Source organism: Musca domestica, unplaced genomic scaffold (assembly GCF_030504385.1).
Source record: "Musca domestica strain aabys unplaced genomic scaffold, Musca_domestica.polishedcontigs.V.1.1 27, whole genome shotgun sequence".
NCBI lineage: Eukaryota > Metazoa > Arthropoda > Insecta > Diptera > Muscidae > Musca > Musca domestica.
In genome coordinates, this window is record NW_026712286.1 from 1,880,510 (window position 1) to 1,907,373 (window position 26,864).

Here is a 26,864-nt window from a genome sequence, read left to right on the forward strand (position 1 = left end):
GCAACAGGTGCCGGTGAATGGACAACGTCAAACACCTCCCATGCAACAGCCACAACCCCAAATGAGACATCCCCAGTTCGGCACACAAACTAGTCCCCCAGTCCAGAAGGCCTACTATGCTCCACATCCCCAGCAAAAGCAACAGACAACACCACCACAGACTCCCGGTGGCACTTACATACGTACCATACCCATATTCGTTGAGGGTCGTTCCGAGCCCATTTTACAATATCGTAGACCTATACGATAAATACTCAGAAGGAACTTCTTTTGTGGATTTTCAGACAATTTTATTGTAACGGGGTACCGTTATATGAGGGCTATACCATATCGTGCACCGATATCTTCGAACTTAACCTGCCTGCAGACACAAGACTGATCTATGCAAAATTTTAGCTTCATATCTTTATTCGTTTTGGCTCTAGGGTGACGGACGGTCGGACAGAGCTATATTCACAGGAAATAGAATGTATAATAAACTCTAAATTCCGAATTTTAAGCTATTCCGCTAGAAACTGAGGCTCAAAGCATAAAAATACCGAATATGGGGACTATATTTAAACGCTGACTGTTATAACATATCTTCGAACTTGACCTGCCAGCCGATAAAAAGACAACTCTATGCAAAATATTACCTTTCCATCACATGCCGTTTGGACTCAAGCATGATTACAACAGACGGACTTCGTTAAATCACTATACATTTTATGGGGTGTTACAAACAAAATGACAAATTTAATATTCCCTCCTTTCCATGGTGGAGAGTATATATAATATAGCAACCATTCCAATTTGTTCCATTAAAAGTTTGAAGACCAACTTAACATTTCACAATTTATTAAATTTTCCTAGCAATTTTGATTAGAAATTATTATTTTCATTATCGGACGTTGGTGTTGCGCCAAAGAATTTCTCATATTCCTCCTGGCGCTTTTTGGCTCTGGCCTCCCGCTCCATTTGGCGTTTCTTGGAAAAGCGTTGATGTATGCGTTTCATTTCCTGCACCTCTTTCATTTCCTCTTTGTCCTCATCCTAGAAGAAGAAGAAAAAAATATGAATTCCTTCTTTGAATAGAAATTTCAGGACCTCAATTCTTTTTTTTTTTTTTTTGTAAGAAAATGTGAAATTTTTTAAAGAAAATATTTCTCATTTCTTATTTTCATAGAACAAGAATGCAGCCCCAGGCACTTGATTCTGAAATCCGCATTAAAATTCATCTCAACTTACACTCATATTTAAACGCAACACCAAAGCCCTGCGTCCATCCGACATCGGTTGTGAATACTGCATGAAATTCTTCAAACGCTCTGCCGGTGGCACACTACGTTCCACAACCAAAACAATGCGGGCCCATTGGCGCTGCCATTCATTGCGTATCTCGGCAATCTTCTGATACGTATTACCCATCATGGCAATCAACATGTTAACCAGCAACACACTGACGATCACCATAAAAAGGAAGAATAAAATTTTCGCTTCATATTCATGTTGCGTCGAACCCATGGCCCCGTAATAATCACCGAAATTTGTCAGGGACATTAGAAACATGGCCACCACTGATTCCATGGGCGATGGCATGGGATTTGTGCCGGTATCATCAATTTCCTCCGGTGTGGCAGGATTATCGAAGGTCAAAAAGATAATGTAATAGGCCTGGGAAAAGCCCATCACAAAGACCAAATAAATCGATACGAAACGTATCAAATCTCCCATAACCATGCGATAGATCATCACAACGAAGGGACCAACGGTCTTGAAGCCTCTGGAATGAATATAAATTGAAGTTATTTTAATTCATAATCGTATTGATGTTGTCCAGCTTACCGACAAAAGAACAAAAAGTAGGGAGCCGTGGTAAGCATTATCATCACCGCCACATGATCATCCAGTTCGGTGAGACAGGATAGCCTTAGCCAGGGTATGGTCATCATTAGGCAGCAGGAGAACAAGAACATGACCCTTGAGGGTGCCGTCATCTAGGAAAAAATGATTATTAATATGGGCCAAATCAGGGCTAGACAAAGAGATAAAATGTAGGTCCCACATATTTATTGTGGTTCTGTTTTCATAACTCTTTCATTTTCTGAGTCATTTTTTATTGCCAATTCACTCTCGTTTACTTTGGGTTCTTGAACAGCATTTGGTAGTCTTTCGTACACACCTATCTTTCCTAATACTACTCTCATTGCCCCGCCTTGGAGTAAGGCTGAATGTCCACAACTACTTACCAGATTTTCAACAAACATTTTATAACCCAAAAACTTGGCCTCTCTCAGGGCCGATAACAAATACAAAATCGCTCCAAAGAAAATTACGATTTCGGACACAATGCGGAACTGTAAAAACAATGGAAAATAACAGCGATTAACATTACCTCAAGATTTCCAGTAAAACATTCAAATTATTACCTTTGCCAAATTCGTTTCCATATCCATCAGGGGACACTCCTCATAGCTTGCCCACCAGGAGGGCATATTTTCAGCATTAGCATCATCATCAATGTACTCACTAAAGTTAAGCCAAAATGTTTCTAAAACAAGGAAATCATCCGGTAATTCATTCATTTAAAAAAAAATAGTATTGGACCTGATTTATTCTCCACTTACTGTAGGGTAACTTTTCAATGCCTGTTACTCTACTGGCAGGTGTGGCATACAAAAGTCTGGCATTTGTGGTAGAATCATTTCCTTTACCCGCCGAATCATTCGCATCCCCCTCCTCATCTTCATCCTCAATTTTGGGTCCTGGCCGGGATATAAAACTCACCAAGGAGAAGAGGAAATAGAAGGAAAACATATAAAACTGTTTGTAGAAACGGGACTTGACAAATGTTTCCCATTTCGTTTTAAGCAAATCAATGACCACGCCATCCAACAACTCCAAATGTTCCAATTTGTCCTGGGAATAAAAAAATATTTAAAATTGTTTTTTCAAAATAACAAAATCCTTACCCCAAACACCACAAAATTCAACACCGAATCCTTGTTTATATTCCCAGTCTTAACATCAATGGTATCGATTTTTGACAAAGGATATGCGGCACATGTTATGCTACCCAACTGCCAGTAAATTTCCCTCTCTATACTCAAAATGTGGAAAAACATTTCCACCCGCGCCAACTTGGCCGCCAATGTCAGGGGTGTAAGATTTTGTACATTCCGTATGTGGATATTGGTGCCAACCTCATAGGCCACATCGAACATGTCGATTTTCTCATAGATCACCAACATATGCAACACGGTATTGCCATTGGTATCTTGGCTATCGGGATCAGCACCACGGGCCAACACCAAACGAAAACATTCTTCCTGCGATAAACAGGCTGCAAATGACAGTGGATATTCACCCCAATAAACGTAGCCATCATAATTGGTCATGGGATGAACACCAACATATTCATGTTCGGGGGAGTCATATCGCGAAGCCTTTTGATCTTCGGCCGACATAAAGGCACCACAGCATCTGTAGGGAAACCACAAAAATAAAATTTGGGAATATAACATAATTACTCTCTTCTTACCTCTCCTGGACATCGGCATTGGCATCCAATAGATATTTCACCATTGCCGGATCCTCGTTCACAATGGCAATGTGTAACACCGATTCTCCATAGTATTCATCGCTCAAGTAAATATCCATAATGAGTTTGGGATAAAATTTCAATAGCCTCTTGGCCAAATCCGCATGCAACGAGGAGGCATTGAGCAGGCACAAGTGTAGAATTGTTTCACCCACAGCACCTCTTTCCTGTAAAATGGAAAATGCAAACAAAATTAACTTTGTTTTCCTTTTGTTTTAAATCTCTCTCCTTTAACTTACATTCAAATTCCAACAAACAAAACGATAGGCACTCGGATTGGATATGTACTCCGCCTCCGACACCTCGGAACAGTAGTCGTGAATATTGAAATCTTCATCGGGATTTTCAAGGGCCCGTATTTCAGGCAGTTGTTTCGTGCGTGCCCTCTCCTTGTTGCGTAACAAAACCATTTTCGAAATCGGAAAATAACGACCAGCTCCTTTGTTATAGAGAAATGGTTCCACCTTGGTTTTAATGGCATGATCTATTTCGGCGAATTGTTTCGTTTGACAGGCCCTTTTCATCATGTCCACCAGAAGGCCACCACCCTTTAGATTGACAAATTTGTACAGGGCCTGGGTGGAAACTCCCGCCTGTTTCTTGACACCACTGGTAACATTACTTTCAGTATTTCCCATGATGACCGACCAATGTAAGAGCAATTCAATTCATCAGTTTAGGGATCGAAAAATCTCCAAATGCTATAACATTTCCAAAGAAAATCTGCAAATTTTACACTACTCTACTTTTTCAAAACTGTTTATTTCAAGCGTTTGTTTATTTCTCAAGTTTTGGTTACTAACATCATCGATTAAACAAATATTTAGGATTTTTTTTCGTTCTGTTTGGTTACCATGCTAACAAATGGCAATGCTATTCCATGAACTTGACCTGTTTGTTTTGCGGGGATTACAACTCTAAGGGATTTTTTTCGGACGGCGGTAAATTTGAAAACTTAAATGTTAACTTGTTACAGGTGTAAGAGCATTGCCAGCACAATGAATCCCCAAAGCATTGATGAATAAATAGGTGAAACGTCACTGATCTTAAATTGTCCTCCAAATTTGCTTCATAGGTGAAAGGACTTGAAACAAATTTTTGGCAAAAACTGATAAATCGTGTCATTTTATGGCTAGGAACAAATTATATGCATTCCCAGGGTCTTAAATATGTCCCTCACAAAGGCTTAAATAGTTAAAACGAGAAGGTATCCAACCAAACACTCAACTCTCAAATAAATATAGCAAACATTTAATATTATATAGTTTGTTTATTGAAGAAAATCATTGCACAATAATAATAATAATAATAATAATAATAGTTTTTATTTATGTATTGCGCATTTTGTTGTGTACATGTTCTTGTTCTTGACTGGTTTTTCCGTTTTTGTGAATTCAAATAATAAGAAGAAGTTTCTTGTTATCTGCTGGTTGATTGATGCAAAAACGACTGAATAAAGTATACACGTGTACGAATGTATATATTGTTAATACTTTTCTTTAAATATATAGTTATATAAATGGGAAGTATGGGGGGAGAGTAAATATTTTTGTATATAATCTCATGGGGGTTTTAATTTTTATTATTAATACAGAGTAAACATAATAAATTACCCTTAATAACTCCCATTATTGTTTTATTTTTTTTTTTTTGGAAATTAGATTGGCGGCTGCTCTTGAAGTCACATTTTAACTGGAATATTGAAATTATACACTATTTAAATATTTGATTACAAACAAACGCTTAAAAATTACCATAAACGCTAAGCGTTCATCTTATTTTGTATAATAGATAGATTTGTGATAGCATAACAAATAATAAGAGAGAGAGATAGAGTTGAAAAAAGGAAGTTAACAGGACGCAATGTTAAAACTTAAGGACGTCATAAAAACACATAATAATAGAATACATTATTACATCATAAAATACAACTTTAACAAAACAATACAAAATGATATGATTCCTTGTTTTTTTTGTTTCGTGCAATCATAATAAAGATTAACAAATGAAATTAAACCAATAGATGATTGGCACCAATGGTTTACAAACTGTCACAATGCTAGCTGTGGCGATAAATGATTACTTCTGATGTGGTGATTAGTTGCTGCTGATTTTTGTTCTCCTTTTAAATACTTTTGTGTGAATACTTATGTGTTGGTGTTACCAAAAAAACTGGTGATTGCTAGTTATTGCTTATTATCAGAAGATTTTGTTTACGGTATAAATTTGGAATTTGTTTTGTAAGTTATTTGTTTTTCATTTTCTCTGCTACTACTTGTGGTTTTCTTTGTAAAGAATAAAATGTTGTAAATTCCCTTATATTTAGTCTATAATTTCGACATAATTTGCCGGAAACAGTCCATAAGTGCCATCTGGTCCAAGACCTTGCCACCAACCCTCATCGATTTGGTCAATGTGGGTGATGACATCTCCAGGATCAAAGGTGATTTCGGTTTCATCAGCTAAAAAAGGAGTAATAAATTGCTTTCTCTCATTGTCACAGTTTTCAAATGAAATACAAACCTGCCTGATAGTCGTACAAAGCACGGGCCCTCAAACCCAAATCACCCAAGGTGTCTTGGCATATAAAATCATCTTCATTGACCAGATCATTAACTGAAATTAATTAAACAATTATTTAAAAATGTCTTGTAATCGAATACTTTCTCCATCTCACTTTCATTTCTATCCATGTAACCATTCTTGGCGGTCGACGTTGGTGCCTGTGACTGTGATTGTTGCACAGTGACGGAGACCTTTGTGCGCACCACCTCCTCTTCTTCGTCTTGGTATAAAGCTGTATCGGTATTATTTGACGATGATGTATCATCTGGTGATTGCAGTGAATTTGACTTGCTATGCGGTGATCGTTTAATGGTGGAATATTGTTCAGTATCTGGCTCCAGGGGATAATCATCGATGTTATGGTTATCATCATCATTATTTGCAATTGCTGTGATTTCCGGCTTTACCGGTTCCAAGGGACTGTGGACCGGTTCAATGTGTTCAACCTTAACCACAGGGGGCTCCGTAATTATTGGAACAGTTTTCTCCGGGGCCTTAACCTCTTCAGCAATTATTGCCTGTTTGGGTAAAGTAATTTTGCCTGGTAGTGGTTGCTGTGCTACTGGGGTGCTTTCCGCTGGCTGCTGAGGCTGATTAAAGGCATTAATGCGTTGAGCAATGGAATTACGTGCTGGCTTGGCTGGGGGTGCTGTATTAAGTCTGAAATTGAAAATAAATTTAGATCGGCCCTCTTCAAAATATCTTTTGAAATCAACTTACTTGTTGATTAATTGACCTTCACTGGTGTGCTTGGTAAACATGGCCTTGGCTGCTCCTACCCGAGAGCCTATGAGCTCTTTGGCTTCTTGACTGCGCTGTTGTCGCATGCGTTCGGCCTCTGTCAATGCCGAACTGGGCATGGTCTTCTCAGGGCTCAAAGGTTGTGGTGATCTAAAAAAGGATATATTCTATTGAAATAAGTATTGCAATCCCAACGTTTAGTCCATGCCTACGTTTTAATAGGTACATGAGCCGGCTGCAATTTATTGTTCATTTGCAATTTCTTTTCTCTTTCCAAATGTTCCTTTTCCTCGCGGGCTCTTTGCTCTTTTTCCAGTTTGGCTTGTTCCATTTCTCGCTGCTGTTTCTCGGCCTGTAGGCGACGCTTTTCCTCCTCTTCCTCTTTCTTCCAAAAATCTTGCATAACTGTTGGATTCAGTTCCTTTGTGGGTATCACCCTTGTATAGTTGGTGCCAATGGGTGTCCTTTGCTCCTCTTGCATAGTACGTGGCTCTTTGAAGCTATACGCCGAACTAACTGTGCTCAGTTTCTTGAGCAAACGTTCCAAATCAATATCATCTTCATTACGGGCATTTATTGTTAAATGGGCTCCCGAAAGTACTTTGGCCACATCACGTATGTGATTTGCACAAGTGCCTTTGCGCAGCACTGGGGCACCTTCTCCCTAAAAAAGGATAATTTGAAAGCATTATTTACGACTCCTTTATATGGTATAACTCATTTATTTTTCTCACCTGCCAATTGATCAAGAGGAACTTTTTCAAACCCGTTTTGGGATCTTCTATGCGAACAAAGGCATACATAATTTTCCCACTGTTCAAATCTTCGCATAATTCTTCCACACCGCCTTCCCCACTGCTTACCAACTTCAAGTCATTGCTCTGTCCCTCGTATCCAAACAAAGCCCTATAAAAACGATCAGCATTAAAAAGCCAGCTCACATTGTGTTCATTGATATGCAAATTTTGTTATCGGGGAGTGCCCCTCTACGCTGCGCTGTCATACATACCAATCTGTTGGCGATTTGTCATCCAAGACTTCTTTCCATGCTCTTTCAATTTCTGGCCGATGTTTCTCGAAACTAATGGCCATTCTTGCAAGTGAAAGATAAGCACTTTGTTTGCTTTGCTATTGTTTCTGCTCCTCTCTCGCCAAAAGACCAACTAACACAACGCGGCAGAAAGTAAACGACCTTGAGTCAATGCACAGCCACCTGCTTTGATGCACACCGCGCTCCGGCAAGTCGATGACAAATTTCCTATTATGATTTTGATGAAAATATAAAGTTTTTCCACACGCTTTCACCTTCACACGCGTCTTGCATGTGATAAAGATTAGTTTTCAGTCAGTAGTCAATGGCTTTTTATGCGCTGACTTTCTGTCGCTGCTGTTTTCAATCTCCAAAAAAAAACAACGAAAAAAGGAACCTCTCTATGCACGAATTACAACAAAAAACTCCTTAGGCTGTATAAAGGCTTAGGAATTTTGTAAATAGCCCGAAAATACTGCGTTCTCTTCTAAAATCTCTTATCTATTTTCACAGGAATTATTGATTATTCACTAAATTTTTATAAAAAAATAAGTTTTGCTTCCAGTTCCAAGTCAATTCATGTCCACTTCTGAAAACACTCACACAACTTGGATTAGTCATGACGTATGTTCTGAAGTAACGTACTCAAGATAAGAACAACAAATGGGAGTTCAATTAGTGTGGATGGTAGCGTATGACAGAATTCAAACAATTTAACGTAAATGTTGGTAGTGCAGATTCACAGTTTTCAGCTTTGATATATAACTAATGCTGAAAGAGACATGTTGCTTAATTGCCGTTTACACAACACATAGTTGTTGGATAGTTTTTTTTAATGCCTAACAGTTTCTGGGACAGTTGTTGCTAACCATGTTTGATATTGGAAATTAATTTGTAAAAAAGAAACAGAGGAAATATTGTAAAAAACAAAAAAATATGTAGTGGAGGGAAAAATAAAAATGAAGAAACAATTCGAACATTTAAATAGAAAATATTAAAATTTATAGCGATTTCTTTGATCAACACCATGGTAGAACTAAGAAGGTAAAGTCATGTAATCACATGTTTACAATTTTTTTTTTTCATTTTTAAACATTTGACAACATCTCATTTTCAGAATCTAAATTCATAAATTCATTGTATACACACAAAATCAGAGATGGAAACTGTTTTGTATGTAGTAAAATTTAACAAAGTAAATTACAAAAAAATGCAGGGTTGGGAAAGTTCATTTGAAATCAGATTACCCTTATTTCATTGTGCCATGGATCAACACACATTTTCATTCATGCTTTACATGTGCTGTGTTTAGTACATCTTTAGTGGTAAAACAGGTAAAAGACGAAGAACGGAACAAATTTTAATAGTTAAGTTTTAAAACATATGTATTATTATAAAACATATGTATTATTATAACTTGCGCTGTAATTGACAATAATGTTACTGCTAGAGCTTTAAGTTCTAACGTAATTGTCCACATATAGATCAAGGTAACCTAATTTCAAATTATAATATCCAGAGGCTGGATTCTTGTTCTATGAAAATATTAAATGAAAAATATCTCCCTTATAATATTCATGGTAGAATTAAGAAGGCAAAGTCATGCAATCATATGCTTACAATTTTCTTGACAACATTTCATTGTAAAAATTTATATTCATAAATCCATTGTAAACAAACAAATCAGAGATTGGAACCTGTTTTCTTTGCCATGTAATTTGACAAGGTAAATTCCAGAAAATGCAGAGCTAGGAATGCTTGTACGAAATGACTTTACCTTCTTAATTTTACCATGATAATATTTTTCATTTGACATTTCTTTGCTTTATAAAAGTTTTCATTTCACATTTTCATAGATTTATCTGTAAACTAGCTTATCAAATTTAATTTCAATGAAAACAGGTTCCCGCCTCTGATTTGTGTACATACCATGGTAGAAAAATACAGGTAGATGCATCAACGCTTGGGAGCATTGATATGTCAAAATTTTTTTAATTTATTTTCAAATATAAGTAGCTTTTTATATGTTTTCTTATACGACGTCATTCGGAGGTTATAATAAAATGCCTTTTTCAACAATTTTTACAAATTTAAAAAAATTTTCATTCAACATTTTCAATTCCAAAATTGGTTTGACATTTCATTGTCTCAGCAGCTGCGTCGATACGTCTACCTATATTCTTCTACCATGGTACATACAAAGGATTTATAAATAAACAACAAGATGTAGTCGAATGTATAATTCTGAACAGACTGTATACATATGATTGCATGACATTACCTTTTCAATTTTCCCATGCAATATGTCAAATATGTACATGTTATTATAAATTAACGGATTGTTTGTTTCACATCACCTTAAAATAAATATGACACGTGTGAATTTCGTAAATCATGGGATTTTAAACACGCTTATGTAAACATGCTTATATCAAAACCCCTTTTCTTAGTTGAGTGCTCTGTCATGATTAATATTAATTGTGTTCCAGAACCTGCAAATTAGTACTAATTAGCACTAATTCTGCTACAACGCGTTCCCGTACTACAAAAACTAGCAAAACTTGCCGCTCTCTCGAGAAAAAAATGGCGCTGAGTGGTGCACATTTCTGCTTGTTTTAGCTACATGAATTTGGCCGAGCAGAAATGTGCATATTGTAAATTTGACATTTAATTGGCAGGGCTAACAAGGTTGAAAAATGTATTGATACATTTCAATAAAGAAAATGATCAGTCGTCTCTCAACTCTCGTTGACTTTAGACTACGTGCGCGCCGTTTCGCTTTCTTTTTTATGCGTTTTGTTTGTTTTGCTTTGAACACCAATACACACACAAATACACACATTCCTTCCATCTAACCAATAACACAAACATTATTTTATTTGGTGATTTTGCTGAAATTTAATATTCCTAATTTCAACAAAATATACAATTTTCTGCGAAAATGGGTGATGAGGAGCCGCCTCCTCGTTTAGACCCGAGGAAAAGAATTGAGCTTTTTAGCAACCCTGGAAGCAAGAAGTTTAAAAATAATCAGCCTTCTATGCAAAATAAAATGCCGCAGTGCTCTGCAAAAACAACACCAGCAAAAGAAAACACCACTCTCACACCATATGAAAATCAATATTTTAATGATACAAAGTCCATCTCCACCAACACAACTAACAACTGTCACTCCAACAATAACAATCCCTCCAATCCATCCAATATACCCAAAAACACAAACAAAACAGATATTTACAGCTATGATAACTATGAAAACCAAACAATTCTTTACAGCCCAGCCCATCCAGGTCCATATTATGTACTTCTTACTTCTGATGAGCCCATTTGCCCTAGAAGAAAGAACTCAGAATTACATTTGTATGCCAAATTAGCCAGTGCCAACATAAATGCTCATTTTGTATCAAAGAATATTGCATATAAAACCTTCCGCCTGAGCTTCAACAATTATAACTCGGCAAATAATTTTGTTTTGGATCCAAATGTAAAATCTATTGGTTTGAATGCTTTTATCCCAGATAGATTTGTACAAAAATTTTATGTTATTAAATCCGTACCAGTAGAATTCACTGGCAAAATGATATATGATCAAATCAACAGCAGCGACAATGATTTCAAAGCTGTATCAGTATATCGTTTCAAATACAAAAATGAAAATGGTCAGTATGTGCCGTCGCAAACCATTAAAGTAGGTATTGTAGCGGACTACGTTGTAAAAGAACTTAAAATGTTCAACTCTATAGTGGAGACGGATTTATATATTCCACTTGTACGCTTATGTAAAAATTGCGGTCGTTTAGGTCATATAGCCGTAAAATGTAGAGCCAAAAAAAGATGCCTTCTTTGCGGGATAAACATTGAATGTCCCACAAACTGCACAGAGCCAAAATGTGATACATGTTTGTCGACAATTAAATGCAAAACATACTGTATTCTACCCAGATGTATACTATGCAACATGGAAGATCACAATGCCATGGATGTCAAAAAATGCAAAAGATACAGCAATGAAAAAAATATTCTGGAGGCTATGGCAATCACCAACCTTTCAAGGAAAGAATGTATCCCTAAAGTTTCAAACAATTACTTTGAAATTTTAGATGAACCAAATTATGAAAATCAATTTCCCCAAATTTCTAAAACAAGCAGAAGACCAGTTACTTCCTTCAATGATGAACTCAACAGAAGGAGAACTAAAGTCAATTACAATAAAGTAGCAGCATCAATACCTCGTAGAACACATATTACAGCTGAACAGGAAACGATTGTACCCTCTAAACCATCCTTTGAATTCTCAAATTTTTTCAAAGTTTCTGAGTATGAAAAAATATTATCCACTTTCACTCAACAAATGGCTGCCGCATTAACCAATGCCAAGTGTACAGAAGGATTACAGATCTTAGACAGTTTTTCAAATGCCTTAAAAGCACCAGCAATAGATGGACCTTCCAGTTCTAACCAAACCGAACATGATAATCTTACAGCACAACATACAAAGTTTGAATAAAAATAAAAATTATTTAGAACTTTACTTAAACAAATTTTCTGTCGATATATGCATCTTAAGCGAAATTTTTAATGTAGATGAAAATGCATCATCATCTTACGTAAACAATTATGGATTATTCTGTAAAAAAAGAATCGACAATTATGGTGGCGTTGCCATCCTGCACAAAAAAACTATTAAAATAAAAAAATTACCTTTTGCATCGGATTTAGACATCTTAATATGTCAAACTACAAACCTGTCTCAAAATTTAACGATTGTCTCAGTATACTTTCCGCATTCTGTAAAATCCAATGTTTTAAAAACTGAAGTATCAAAACTTTTAATCTTTCTAAATGGAAAATCAAATGTCATTATTGGCGGGGATTTTAATGCAAGATGTAAAGCATATGGTGACGTTTTTGACACAGTTCGAGGATCCACTGTGCAAACCTTGATGGACAGTTCGGCATTTCGTTGTGTTAATGATGGCTCAGCAACCTTTAAAAAGAATCTATTTGACAGTTCTTTCGGTTCTGTGTTAGATCTTACCTTCACAAATATGTCTTCAAACTTTAATTGGAATGTAAAAAATACAAGCATAGGAGGAAGCCACCACAGACCAATCCTTATTAACATAGATAATTTCACATCAAAGCAACAGTACTTCCTAGCAAAAAAACATCTCTTCAAAAACTTATCAAATCTAAAAATTGATTCCAATATGAATGATATTCAATCGAAGCTAAAATCAACAATAAAAAATTCAACTTTTCTCATTACTGCTGAAACAAAATTTCAAACATGGTGGAATAATGACATTACCATACTCTTACGTCAAAAAGAGGCCGCAGAACAGAAATTTGATAGATACAAAACCACTGAAAATGCCCTGAGTGCAATCAACGCTATATCTAAATTCAAAAAAGCCGTAAAATGTGCCAAAAATCGCGACAAACGTCGTAAACTGTCAGATTTAAGCCAATTATCTAATTCAAAATCGCTTTTCCGTTATGTAAAGAGCTGTAAATCGGTTTTCGAACCCCAATCTGCTTCTAAATGGAACACTGACAACAACGAAGCCTTCTTACGTCATTTGAGTGAACAGGTTCCCAACAACAGACAAACTATATCCATTTCAATTTATAACAATCAATCTGTAAATTTCTCCATGGAAGAACTAGACAATGTTCTACAGCAAAAAACTAAACCATCTGCAGCTGGTCTGGATGGAATCACTTATGAAATGGTTAATAAACTATCCCAAGATAGTAAGCAGCACCTTTTGAATTCCTTTAATAATCAATGGAAAAACTGTGAGTTTTTTGAAGAATGGAGGAGAATAAAAATTGTTCCCATACCGAAAAAAGGAAAAAATTTAGACATCTGCACAAATTTTCGGCCAATTGCTTTAATATCTGTACTGGCAAAGATTTTAAACCTCATGGTCAAACAAAGGCTCAATGATTTTCTAGATGAACATAAAACTCTTCCACCTAGATCTTATGCATACCGCAAACATGTGTCAACTTCAACATGCATTAATGACATACTACACACAATAAACACCTCCAAAGAAAAAAATGACAAGGTGATTGTTCTCTCGATGGATGTATCGAAAGCCTATGAGTGTGTCGATATAAATTACCTGAAGAGGATTTTAATAGAAATAAACATTCCACTCCAAATAAGATTATGGATAATCAATTTTCTCTGCAAAAGGACTCTTTGTATGGGAAACTCCACCCTAAATATATACAATGGGATCCCTCAAGGCAGTTGTTTAAGCCCAACACTATTCAACCTATACACAATAGGCCTCCATGGTTTAGCTGATGAAAACACAAACATTTTCCAATATGCGGATGATTTTATTTTGCTTGTGGCAAGCCATGACTTTGATAGTGCCAACAATATTTTACAAATCAAAACCAATAACATGGTATCCTTATTAAAAAAACTAAACCTTGACGTCAATGTTGAGAAAACTTCAGTAATGTACGTGGCTAAAGGAGGTCGGAGAAATCCCAACATTTTACTAAATGGAGTCCAAGTAAATGTTGTTAAGTCCATCAAATTTTTAGGGAGACATATTAAAAACAGTCTATCACTCAAGGAGCACTACGAAGAGGTGATGATATCCTGCAGAAATACTGTTAATGCTTTAAAAATGGTCACGGGTCCAAAAAGTGGAATTCATCCCGCAAAAGCTATAAACCTGTCAAAATCACTTATCTTTTCAAAGACCGAATATGCAATCTCATCGATGGCTCACAGACCAATGTATATAAACAAGAAGCTAACAAGCTTTCAAAATCAGTTGTTAAGAAAAAATTTGGGACTGGTGCCTTCCACTCCAAATCATGTGGTATACGCTCTTGCTGGTATGCTACCAACAGATTTAAGAGCTCAACACTTGGCGGCTAAAGAATTGATAAGACTTAAAATATACAACTCTTCTCTGTATGAATACTTCACCTCAAATACCTCAAGAAAAACTAGTCTTGGATATGTCTATACAAAGTTTCGCACAATTTTTGAAAATCTCAAAATTGGTTACAATCAACATCCGACCAACAAGGTAGATTTCATGCTGGATATATTTAATACTACCAAAAACAATACACCAACAGAATATTTCAAAGCACACTACTACGAATTAATTAACGACTTCAGATCCGAAGGCGTTTCTATTTGGGCGACGGATGCTGCTGTTTTTAACAACAACACAGGCTGCGCTGTCTGCAATATATCTGCTAATCAAAATTTTGTTTTCAAAATTAATGAAAAACTTTCTTCTCTTACTGGTGAACTATGTGCAATTGAAAAGGCAATTGATTTGATGATCGAAGACGGTGTCAGCACAGCTGCTTTATTTACAGACAGCAAAAATGCTTGTCTTCTGCTTAAAAACAACACATCTCACAATTTCACTGTGTACAATATTCTAAACAAAATAGTTAATTCGCATTTAATTAAAATCTCGTTTGTTTGGACACCTTCCCATGTCGGTATACCAATCAATGAAACAGCCGATTATTTTGCGAAGCATGCAGCAAATGTTGGTTCACCAATCAACTTCTGTCTGTCGGTCACAGATGCGTCGAAACGCATTGAGTCACTCCTGTGGAATGAGTTTATAGAAAATTACAAGGACATCTCACGGACTAAAGGAACTTACTTCTACCAATTCTTCCCGGCGCCTGCTAAACAGCCCTGGTTCTTTTCATCAAACATGAAACCTGAAAACATAAAGATTGTTAATCGATTGCTCACTGGTCATACTTACACCAAAAAATATTTCCACAGGATTGGAATTGCTGACTCAAATCTTTGTGAAACCTGCAACGAAATTGAAGATGAAAAACACATAATTTTTTTCTGCAAAAAGCATCAAAATCATAGGAATGATTTTGATTTGTTCAAGAAATTTAATAACTTACCGGAAATCCTGATGTCCAAAAACCAACAAAATATAGATGAATTAATCAACTTTATTGCACTTTGCAAAATTGAAGTTTGACTTTTATTTGTAAATAATCATCATATTTGCTGACAGTTCTTTATTTTTTCCTTTAGTTTTGATTTTTTTTTTGTTTTGATTTCTTATGTATTTCATTCATATCACTACATTCTGTAAACACACATATACTGTAAACAAAAAGAAAACGAAAATAAAAGAGTACTGATACTTTTCAAGTAACCAATAACCGGTCATGGTGAATGGGCACGAAAGTGTTCTAACCACCAACATACTTGACGACGTAGAAGTACAAAAAAAAAAAAAAAAAAAAAGAAAATGATCAACTTGAAAACTAAAGGAAAAACTAATATTTGTCGTGCAAAAAACAAAAAGAGAAAATATGGAGCAACTGATGTATTCACTTTTGGATGATTCCAGCAGTGAAGAGGACTGGCTGAATGAGGAATCAGATTATTAATTATTATTATAAATTATTAATTTTAACTTATCGTCTTCAATACTCATTCTTTAAATGTTGGCGCTCTTTTCAGTAAGGTTTCACCAGTCCGATTTAGGCTGTTTACTTTTGGAATTTTGAATTTTGACATTTTATCGCATTTCTGCTAATTTTCCGTTCCCTTATTTTTTGAGCAAATCTAAATGAGAATGACATTTCGAACTGTTCTCTCTTCTGCTAGTTTTACTACTAAAAAAGTACCGGAACACAACTATTGACATACACTTTTTTTATAAAATGGCTTACATAAAAAGACCGTTGATTCAAGCCCAATATAGTTCTGTACACGTTACGTAGTTACATTGGCAGTAATCGGAAATTGAACAGCTGTTTAAAAATTCTTCTCCAGAGTTGTCGACTTCTTATGTTTCAAACCAAAAAACGGTTACTTAAACAACAAATGCATCAATACACTTTCAAACAACCATATCCCCCACAGACCAGTCAATAAACTTCTCTTTTCTTCCTTTTCTTTGACACTTAACATTATTATTACAGTGGTAAATAAGATTTATAAGGTCACTTTATTCTTGGCATTTTGGGTATTGTTGTAGTAAACTCTGGGAATTTCTTTTCACAAGACATTAATTGCCGTGAAAAAGAATACCTTGGCAACACTGCTTACCCAACGTCATAAAAATTTTTCGCATTCCTTTCATCAAAATTGCGAAAATTTAGTGAATATTCTTTTGATTATTAAGGAGTCCAATTTGTTTTCGCCACCAAAAATTGAGAAATCGTAAGCGTTTCAAATTGAGGACAGCAGAGGCTATGAAAGAATGTCGTAAAAAAGTGCACAGCCAAAGAGAAATAGAATCGTATAAATCATTTGCTGGAATGGAATTACAACAATTGTTTTGAATTTATGAGGTAGGTAAATGATAGCTGCCATTCGTTCGTTTGGTTGGTGGTGCTTGTTATGTAGTGCTGATCTACTGTGTGCTGTGTAATGGTGCTTTTTTGTCGCTTTATGGGTGACCTCCAAAAAAACAAAGTGATTTTGTGAGTGGTTGTGGTGAACTTATGTGAAGGAATGTCATGCCGGTAATAATAAAATGTAACACTTATTTTTTTAGAGTAGCGCAAAAATGGATTTGTTATTGTAAATGGATAACCCATTAAACACCCATCTACGTAGCACCCATCGAATTCGTCCATTGCCTTATGTTTGATTTCTCTTCATCATCGTCATCCTCCACAAACACTGACTTAGTACTCTGTATTCTTATGTGTTTATTGCTCTTGCTCTGGTCTTGTGTTTGCCCAAACCTGTCCAAACCTCATCGTGCTTATTACTTCTTCATCGCCCCACTAACTTCGTTTCGAATCCATCCATCCATCCGTCCATGCGGGCAAACAAATGTACACACAAACATAGCTACGTACACACTCAACTGAGACCAACGTTACGTTCGTTCGCATAGTCCACACACTCCAAAAGTAAGCAGTTTTGAAACAGCTGCCTGACTTGTTGTTGGAAATGACTAACAAAACAACGTACGGCCTATCTCTCGGTTTGTGCTTCATCTTCTCTCGTCCTCCGCCACTGCCACTCTACAGTTTGCATTGTTTTCTGATACTTCCCTCATGTTCGACTCCCTCCTCTTGCTTCTCCTACTTCAGAATTTGTATCAGGGCATGACGACGACGACAACCAGCCAGCAGTGAACCACCACCACACCATCACCAACGATCGTCCGTCATCATCATCGGCGTGTAGAAGCAGCAGCAGCAGCATTACCACCACCAACAACAACAACAAGTTTTACCATATGGGTTGTGTAGAGCTGATGACTGGCTCTGCAACCTGGCCCCGCCAACTTCTCGGCCTCAGGCTTGGACTGAACCACGAACCACTCTAATCTACAGCTTTTTTGTGCTACCTTTTCATCCTACTCCTCCTCCGGGTGCTTGCATCTTTTGCTTCTGCCCGAGCATTTGTGTGCCTGTGTGTTTAACTGATTTGCCACTTTTGGTTTGGTGCTTTCTTCAAGTGTGGTGTTGTGATGTTGTTTCATTACTGCTGCTCCTGCTTTTGTTGTTGTTGTTGGTGTGACGTTTGCCGGTTTTGCTCTGCCATTTTTAAGTTTTATTCGTCTGTTTTCTTGTTGTATTTCGTCGATTTTGTATACTTTTTTGTTGTTGTCTTGTGTTTTTCGCCAAGTTGCATCCCAGCGATACTATTAAACGAATACACAGGCCCAGCCGCAGTAGGAGCACCAGCAAACGACCAACAGTAAGCAGTTGCCCAACAAGTAATTCAATGTACCGAGTGTTATTGCTCAAATGGTGGCTCAAAACTTTTAAATAATTTAACACAAAATATTGTCCATCCAAATCGAGCAGCATAATAATCACAAATTTTATTGTCTTCTTTTCAGGTCATTTTGCCCAAATTGGTATCATTGTTTTTGTGTTGCTGCCTCTGAGCTCTGAGTGTGGTTATTGTGTTTTGTTCGCGCCGTGTTTGCGTGTGTGTGTGTGTGTGAATCTTAAGTGAAACATTGTGAAATTTCACCAAATTAATTTGCATTTGATCAGAAGATTTAAAAGCAACCAACACCACCACCAGCGCTAAAAACAAAAAAGAATCTCAGAATAAAACTCAGTATGAGTTGGAGTTTGGAGTCGCTGGGAATTGCCGATTTTAATTTTTGAAAAAAAAAGACAGACGGCTACAACATTTACGCGCGGTATTGATTTGTGTGCTAGAGCGCCTCTCAAGTAAAAGTAAATTATTAAATCTGTTTTGTGTGTTACTTTTCGTGTTATTGCTATTTGCTGCCTCCCATCCCATCCATCCACCCACCCACTCGGCCGAAGAAATTGTGAAAATATATACTCTGCAAATTTGTTGATAAAAAAGGAAAATACGACAAATGTTCAGTAACCAGCAGACATTTTGACGACAACGGCATAAGGCAAGCAAAAAAAAAAAAAAAAAGAAAGAATTCAACACAATATCTGTTTTATCAACGCCACCCGCCGCCAGCCTGCCAACCATCCAACAACACCACCAACAAAATTAACAACAACAAGACAAATACTCAACCAAAAAATAAAATCAAGCCAAAACTCGTTTGTGTGCAACGAACAAAAATATATTTTTATTTGAAAGAAAATAAAATTTTGAATTAGAAAAAAGAAAAGAAAATTGTGAAAGTGTCTTAAAATAGTTGAAGAAGAAGAAAAAAAAAAGAAACATCAAACAGAAAAACAAATAAATTTACTTCAAAATTGCATAAAATTCGGAAGAAATACACATCATAAATACTCTATTGGATCAACAACAGCACCAACATGGAATCAGCCTTGGATGTTTTATCACGTGCCGCCGCCACCATCATGGTGCAGCAGGACAGTGCGAATGGTAAGAAAGAAAAGATTTATTGCTCTTGGTATTGACACTGAAAGCCTAAAAGCATGCAACACTTTTTTGTAGTGATTTACTATTTTTTGAGGCGAGTAAAGAAGATTTGTGGAATAACGGTTATGCAATTTTTGTAAACATTAAACAGTTACAGTTGTAATAGTTGTTTGTGTGCGAGGGATTCTGATCATAGTTGTTCAAGATTTTTGGGAAAATAAATCCAGAATGTCAAAAGGATTAACTGCGCCATTGGTTTAGTTCTCTGAGTCGAAGAGCACATCTAATTCCTGTTCCTCTACGTGTATGCTTAGTGGGCTTAAACATAGTAAGGTGTCCAGCGCAGTCTGAGGTGTGCTCTTGAAGGCACCTGTTATTAGTAGGGATACGGCTCTTGAACTTTGTCAATGTAATATTACTTTTTATACCCTCCACCATAGTAACATCTCGAAATATACATTTTAGACCCCACAAGGTATATATATTCTTGATCAGCATAAAATTCTATGTCGATTTAACGATTACCGTCCGCCTGACTGTCTGTGGAAATCACTTTAGCATCCGAACAAATTGAATTAGGTTGATAAAATTTTACTCAAATGTGTCTTTAGTATGCAGGACTTTTGGTATTGAAAATTGGCTATATGGGTCCACGTTTTGGTATAACCCCCATATAACGCTACCTCCCTATATTCTGTATTTTTATGTTTTTGGGGACATTTTTCCCGGAATTGCCTCAAAATTTCATAATAATAGTTCGTAATGGGCACTACAGCCTGTGACAGAAAATTAGCTATGCAGGTCCACGTCTTCGTATAGCCCCCACATGACGGTAGCTCTCGATATTCGGTATTTTGATGATTTTAGCGACATTATTCACACGAATCGTTTCAAATTTCGTCTTCGAAGTTTGTAATGGGTACTACAGCCTCTGCTTAAAAATTTCATATTTAGGTCCACGTTTTCCTATAGCCCCCATATGACGGTATCACATTTTATTCGCTATTTTGATGATTTGAGCGACATTATTCGCCGGAATTGTTTCAAATTTCGTATTTGATGATCTTAATAGATAATACAGCCTATGACAAAGACACTACTTATGCAGGTCCACGTCATCGTATAGCCTCCGTATAAAGGCATAACCGTATTTTTAGTAATTTTTTGAAATTCTTCAATTTTCTTCCAAATGGTGGAGGTTATTAAAATTTCGACTTTTTGGAAAATTCTTCTACCTAGTAACGTATTACATATGTTAGCGTTTAACAAATTTCCCAACCCCAACCATTACTTTAAAAGCGACTTGAAATTGTTATTCAAATTTCATAAAACACCTCAATATCTACTTGTTGAACCCTGAAAGTTTTTTTTCATTGACTGTAGCACACACAATTCTTGTTAAAGAATGTTGAAAGAAACCCCTATGGCCGGAAGCAAGGTGAATTCACATTTGACACCGTACTTGGGTTCAGTCATTTGAAATATTTTAATTCTTTGAAAAAAAAAAGAGGTGGCTAACAACGAGACAATTTCCTAGTATTACACCAACGGCAGATGGCAGTGAATGAATGACGGAACATAGCTAAGTGGGTTTGCTGCCATAATTACGGTTTAATTAAGCGTAACACACAACAACAATTCCTAGAACAGCATTTCTTGGTGGCCGTTTGGAGTTGCTCGCTTTTGACATGTGTACGAGAAGTCAAGTCTTGCTTGTGTTCCTTCCGATTTTAATTGTTTTAGCAATGGTATGTCTAACTATGACTTGAAATCACATTTTGTTGTTTGTTTGCAGGAATTTGTTTTTTTTTTTTTTTTTGAAGAATTCATATTTCATTTTTGAGAAATTCCTGCCTTAATCCCCCAATGTTTTCAATGTGCCATAAGTGGTGGATGCCCAAGGGGTATGGCCAGAGGGGTGCGACATGTTTGTTGAAAATAAAATTAATTTGTTTTATATAGCCATTCATTATGCCTGAAATTGTTTTCAAGCGTATTTCACATTCACACAAATAAAATGACAGATGAAATTCTGAAATAAATAAAATTCTTCAAAAATTAACATACCAAATGGACATCTACAAAAAAAAGCACACACAACAAATATATTTATTTACGTCCACAAGAAAATATGCCTACACTCGTGCACTCATACATACTTGGCGGATTTGGACAGTAGTTTTGTAGATGGAATTTTTTAGATTCTGTTGGAATAAATCACAGCAATATATGGATAAGTAATTTTACATCAGTTATCAAAATTCAATGTTTCATTTTTTATTAGATTTTGTTTTCCACTTAATTTTGCTACTTTGGATTTTGCAACTATTACTTTTGCATTTCTGCCCTGACCACTGTCTCCATGAAATAGCCTCAATTGTGGCCACATTCATGTGTCTTTCATCCCCTCCAAAGTGGGCGTTAAGTAGGCTAGGTCCACAAACAACAACTAGAAAATTTTCGTTGGGAAAACAAAACAAAACAAAAAAAATAACAAGAAAACGGAACCAATAACACAAAATAATAAGTTATGAGTTTGTTTGTGTGTTTCAACGGAATTCTTCACGACCAAACAACAATTTTTGACAATAGACAAATGGTTTTATTAAGTTTTGTTGTTGTTGCTGCTGTTGTTGTCGTTGTTTAAAGGAAAATATACAGTTGTGGGCATAAATATTTCAATAGGCGAATGTGTGTATTTCATTGGTTTAGGAGGTGGTATCTAAAGAGGGTATGCGGTCCAATTACTTTAAAAAAAATTATCAAAAGAAAACATGAATTCTGAAATTCTGAAATATATGGAAGAGAGTTTTTAAAATGTTTCCGAATTATCTTATTGATTTGTTTCATTGTAGGCTTTACTTTCTCCTGAGACTTATTTTAGTCGAATTAAAATCACAACCATCCATAACCCAAAATTCCTTACATACGTATTTTAATTTTATGATTTCAGAATTATTTATTGAATTTTTCAATTTTCGACGCCGTAGTGATTTAAAAATGAATCATTTTCCCCATTCCCTTTATGTAAGGGGTCTTTTGGCGTATTAACATACATTTTAAGGTCACCATGTAAATGACTCGTGAGTGAGTGAGTTTGTGTGTGTGTCCCCAACATTCCATGTAACGGACGGAATTGACAGATTCGCTGGCTGGCAGTGGTTTGTCCAAAAAATGTTCGTCCAAATACTTACCTCGAACCAAATGAAGAAAGAATGCAACTCAATGCCCCGTTGAAATCATCCTCAGTAGAAGTCTGTCCTTTCGTCTGTCCGATTGGAATGCGTATAATTCGGAATTTATTGTTGGTTTACTTTGTCGTGTCATTCGTAAAGAATGCGTTGTGCGCGTCCACAACAAAATGCAACAAAACTTCCGCCAACGCATGCCAGTCCATTGTCACTGAACTGTGGTGAACACACAGACACACAAGTACACTACTCTTAGGATAGTGGGATGGAACGATGCGATCGATTGAAAACGTTGTAAATATTTGTTAAACCAGGTCATCAGATGAAATTAGCCCACCAAAACAAGGGATCAAGAATTGAAAATGTCATCAATATTTATTTATTAACACAGAAGAAGCTACAAAAAGTCAAAGCTAATGTCATTCTCGAATCCTCAGAAAATGGAGGATCCCAAGTTGTTCAACAGGAATGTGGTCGAGCTGTCTGAAGGTGACCCTTCGAAAAGAGGAGTTTTTAGATGAGGTTCATGTGGTGGGACCACAGTTTTCCTTTAGAAAAAGTTAGATTCGATTAGGTTCCCAAGGTATTTAACCGACGAGCTACCTTAGAATGCAAGGGGTGAATAGAAGAGTGTTAAGATTAGGCGCCGCAATAAAAAATCGCAATCGGTCCCAATTTTTCAATAGTTCCCCATATAATTGATTCATCCGATTTTCGGACTTTCGAAAATTTTGACATTGTTTTTACTCGAATTTTTGGAGTAAAAAAAAATAATAAATCAAGTACATTGTATTTTTCTATTCCACTCGAATAAGAGCGAGTAGGCTTTACTCAATCTAAAAGATTCAATGTTCGACGAGTATTCTTTAGTTTTTGTTATATTTGAAACTTGAGGTATTTTCGCAACCCACAGCTACAAACAAAACCAAAAACGTTGATGAGCCTTGTCGCAAAACTGTACCAACAATATAGGCAATTTATAGGCAAAATCCATTAGTCTCTTCTCTAAACACAAATCATCAATCAAAATGTTTTTCCACTCGGTTTTACTCTTTCGGCAAACATTTACTCTGTTTCGAGCATTTTGACTTACACTCTTATTTTTATAATTGGAAGACACTTGCGAATGCTCCTACCTAAAACAAAAGAGTGGAGAGTAAACTTCGTGTAAAACTTCTACTCTTTAAGAAATGCCGCACGCGAGTTTAATTCACTCTTGAGTAACAACGAGCAAATTGAAGCTCTGAATTTGAGGGTTGAAACAAATTTTGCTATGATATTGGATTTAAAGACTGTTAGAAAGCAAAGAAAAAAGTTCTGTAAAAATAGCATTCGGAAATATGTTCATTCCTAATGGTCAGCCTACAAGTTCATATTTATCTCCCTTTCACTCCTTTTTTTAATCGATGCACTTTTTTTGTATTCTACACTAATTTGTTGATACTAGGGAGTCCGAAAGTCCTATGGCTGTAAACTCAGCTCAAATTGTGATAATATGTTTGATACACAGTATAATTTTTCCCATCCTTGGCGGTTGAAATTTCCCATTCTGTTAGTAGTTTTTAGTACTTCTATGTTTGTAAAAGTGGTATACTGCAGCGTATGAGTGTTGACGTAATGTATACGCCGTAGGGTTGATTTGAGGATAACACGGGGGTATGGCAGCAATGCTCCTCTCCTCTCTGTCGTTGCGTTGTTGTTGTTGCTTTTGCTCTACTATGTGTGTGAGAGTATTGTCGATGGGGGTGATCGATAAAGCCACTCGCACTCGCGTGTTGTTTACATTTCTTCGTTTGTTGGTTTGTGAAATGGTGTCAGCTCGTTGTGCTTTGTTTGGCCATTGCCATGCGGCAGTCGTGGCCGAGCGGTTAAGGCGTCTGACTAGAAATCAGATTCCCTCTGGGAGCGTAGGTTCGAATCCTACCGACTGCGAGAGATTGACTTTTTATTACGATATTTTGTTTTAATTTTTTTTTAATTCAAATAATGTGATGCAGTCTTCAGAAACTAATGGTATCTTCCCTATGGGCAAGATTTCGCATAGTGGGTGGTGATAAAGGCCCATAGAAGAAATTGTGTCCGTAGATAATCCACAAAAGGGTTCTAATCTCTTGATGATCCACATTAAGTTGATTTTTCTTTAGAGGACTGTATAAGGCATTATTTGAAAAAAAATATATACAGGGTGAGATAAAAATACTGCAACAAAGTCAAAAGGCATATTTTTTACATTTTTTTTAAATTTTATTGAATGAAAGCAAAACATGTCGGAAATAGCATCAAATTTTAAAATATGTTTAGATTTGTTCGAATTGGTCACCTTTGACACGAATTGTGGCCTTCAAACGGCCAATGAAACCCTCACATGCTGCCCGAATGATGCTCTGCGGCATTGTGGCCCATTCCCGGCGAAGCGCTTTCTTGAGGTGATCGCCACTTTGGTATTTTTTAATGCCAACCTTACTTCCCAAAATACTCCAGACACAATAGTCCAGCGAATTGGTATCCGGAGGAATTGAAATGAAACGAGGAACCTCATTTTCATTAACAACTCTTGGGTGGCGCGTGCTGAGTCTTGTTGGAATGTCCAAGGTCTGCGACCAAAATGTTTGCGTGCCCAAGGCACCCTCGAGAATATTATCGCGATAATATTCGGCATTTATTCAGATGCCACGTTCGATTAATACGAACGGAGAACGACCATCGACTCTTATGGCGGCCCACACCATCACCCCATGGCTGGCGCTTGAGTTCTGGTGGCCAACCGAAGGTGCACATTTTCAGCTGAACTCTTTGGCAAGAAAACACGATAATTTTGTTTGTCTACAAACTGCTGGACAACGAATGTTTTCTCATCGGAGAAAACCAAAGCGAAGCAACTCTTTAGCTCTTTTGAGTCTATTTTCTTTCTGTTGCGGTATAAGTTCTTGCACTTTTTGGAGTTTCAATGGCTTTACCCCGAGTTCATTTTTCAATATTTGCCGATGGGATATTGCGATATGTTTAGCTCACGAGCCATTTTTCGGCCACTGCGACGCGGGTTTCGATCAAATGCTTCTTTACTTTCGAACCATTTCTGCTGATGTTGTTGTTTTTTCCGTCCACTTCCTTGACAACGGGCTACGCTACCAGTCAGTATCACGGTAACGAGCGATGGTACAAGACACAAAAGGTTTATACACATTATATGGTGGAGTGCTCTAACGATATCCACTTGAAGTTTTCTAGCCAAATATAAGAAAGTCACACTATCACGAAAATTCTCACCAAAATGCTTTTGCACGCTTGACAATATAATGAGCTGTTACTGGAATAATTTTAATAGTTGTTGGACGAGTGGCTTAGAAATGACAGCAGTCTGAAGTTGGTTGCGTTATTTTATATCTCACCCTGTATACCTCTTTCTAGACCTATGGAAGTCTTGTATCAACAAATTACCTAGGTGAAGTTTTTTTACAGAAGGACTTTGGAAGTTCTCTTAAGGATATAAAATCGAAATAACGACATGGACGTATTTACTCATATTTTTTCCCGCATCATTTAAGTCCTGAAGTTCGATCAATTCTTTTAATTTTCCCAAATTTTCCTCATATTGTGAAAATTGTATGCAAATCAAATTATTGTTAAAAATTGTGCTGTATAATGTACCAAAAAAATAAAAAAATTAATGACAATTTAATGTGAAAAATTCTTAACGAATTATTTTACCCAGGCTCAGAGAAAAAAAAAAAACACACACACACAACTTCACCACTTCTTCTTCTTTACCTTTACCTGATATCTTGATAGTTTTGGGTTAAACGATGGAGAAAAAACTCATTAAAATTTCGGTATAACTTGCTTGCGTTTTTGAGCGCGAACGGAAGTGGAAGACATTTATAATAACCAAAAAAAAAAAAACAATATTGGAATGGCTGGTTGAAG

The 26,864-nt window shown here is 36.4% G+C and overlaps 3 protein-coding genes and 1 non-coding gene across 4 annotated transcripts in view; 2 read left to right on the top strand and 2 right to left on the bottom strand.

Annotated features, from left to right (window-relative positions):
- Nucleotides 1–815: 815 nt before the first annotated feature.
- On the bottom strand, nucleotides 816–4,630 carry LOC131803133 (transient receptor potential cation channel subfamily V member 5-like). Its single transcript, XM_059124199.1, has 9 exons — nucleotides 3,820–4,630; nucleotides 3,521–3,747; nucleotides 2,952–3,462; nucleotides 2,607–2,898; nucleotides 2,409–2,530; nucleotides 2,229–2,336; nucleotides 1,825–1,976; nucleotides 1,228–1,762; nucleotides 816–1,032 (listed from the first exon to the last, which is right to left on the bottom strand). Exons 1-9 carry the CDS (start codon nucleotides 4,216–4,218, stop codon nucleotides 862–864), a joined length of 2,517 nt encoding a protein of 838 aa, XP_058980182.1. The 5' UTR covers nucleotides 4,219–4,630; the 3' UTR covers nucleotides 816–861.
- Nucleotides 4,631–4,889: 259 nt separating this feature from the next.
- Nucleotides 4,890–8,515, bottom strand: LOC131803101 (drebrin-like protein). Its single transcript, XM_059124120.1, has 7 exons — nucleotides 7,896–8,515; nucleotides 7,621–7,792; nucleotides 7,099–7,550; nucleotides 6,866–7,036; nucleotides 6,258–6,805; nucleotides 6,104–6,196; nucleotides 4,890–6,042 (listed from the first exon to the last, which is right to left on the bottom strand). Exons 1-7 carry the CDS (start codon nucleotides 7,976–7,978, stop codon nucleotides 5,903–5,905), a joined length of 1,659 nt encoding a protein of 552 aa, XP_058980103.1. The 5' UTR covers nucleotides 7,979–8,515; the 3' UTR covers nucleotides 4,890–5,902.
- An 8,470-nt stretch (nucleotides 8,516–16,985) lies between these two features.
- LOC101888995 (mucin-5AC) overlaps nucleotides 16,986–26,864 on the top strand; it is a 55,062-nt gene continuing 45,183 nt past the window's right edge. Inside the window, exons 1-2 of the mRNA XM_011292941.3 lie at nucleotides 16,986–17,252; nucleotides 18,764–19,752. Coding sequence (XP_011291243.1) covers nucleotides 19,683–19,752 — 70 coding nt within the window. The 5' untranslated portion in view covers nucleotides 16,986–17,252; nucleotides 18,764–19,682. The remainder of the gene's footprint in view (nucleotides 17,253–18,763; nucleotides 19,753–26,864) is intronic.
- TRNAS-AGA (transfer RNA serine (anticodon AGA)) lies at nucleotides 24,791–24,872 on the top strand. The gene has a single exon. It is a non-coding gene; the product is annotated as a tRNA-Ser (tRNA).

What these genes read in the sequence shown, in the direction of transcription:
- LOC131803101 (XM_059124120.1), bottom strand. Translation starts at nt 7,978, where the DNA reads ATGGCCATTAGTTTCGAGAAACATCGGCCAGAAATTGAAAGAGCATGG. An exon ending in GACAAATCGCCAACAGATTG is followed by an intron (nt 7,793 to 7,895) that starts GTATGTATGACA and finishes TCGTTTTTATAG; the next exon opens with GGCTTTGTTTGGATACGAGG. An exon ending in TCCTCTTGATCAATTGGCAG is followed by an intron (nt 7,551 to 7,620) that starts GTGAGAAAAATA and finishes ATCCTTTTTTAG; the next exon opens with GGAGAAGGTGCCCCAGTGCT.
- LOC131803133 (XM_059124199.1), bottom strand. Translation starts at nt 4,218, where the DNA reads ATGGGAAATACTGAAAGTAATGTTACCAGTGGTGTCAAGAAACAGGCG. An exon ending in TGAATTTTGTGGTGTTTGGG is followed by an intron (nt 2,899 to 2,951) that starts GTAAGGATTTTG and finishes TTTTATTCCCAG; the next exon opens with GACAAATTGGAACATTTGGA. An exon ending in TACTTTTTGTTCTTTTGTCG is followed by an intron (nt 1,763 to 1,824) that starts GTAAGCTGGACA and finishes TATTCATTCCAG; the next exon opens with AGGCTTCAAGACCGTTGGTC.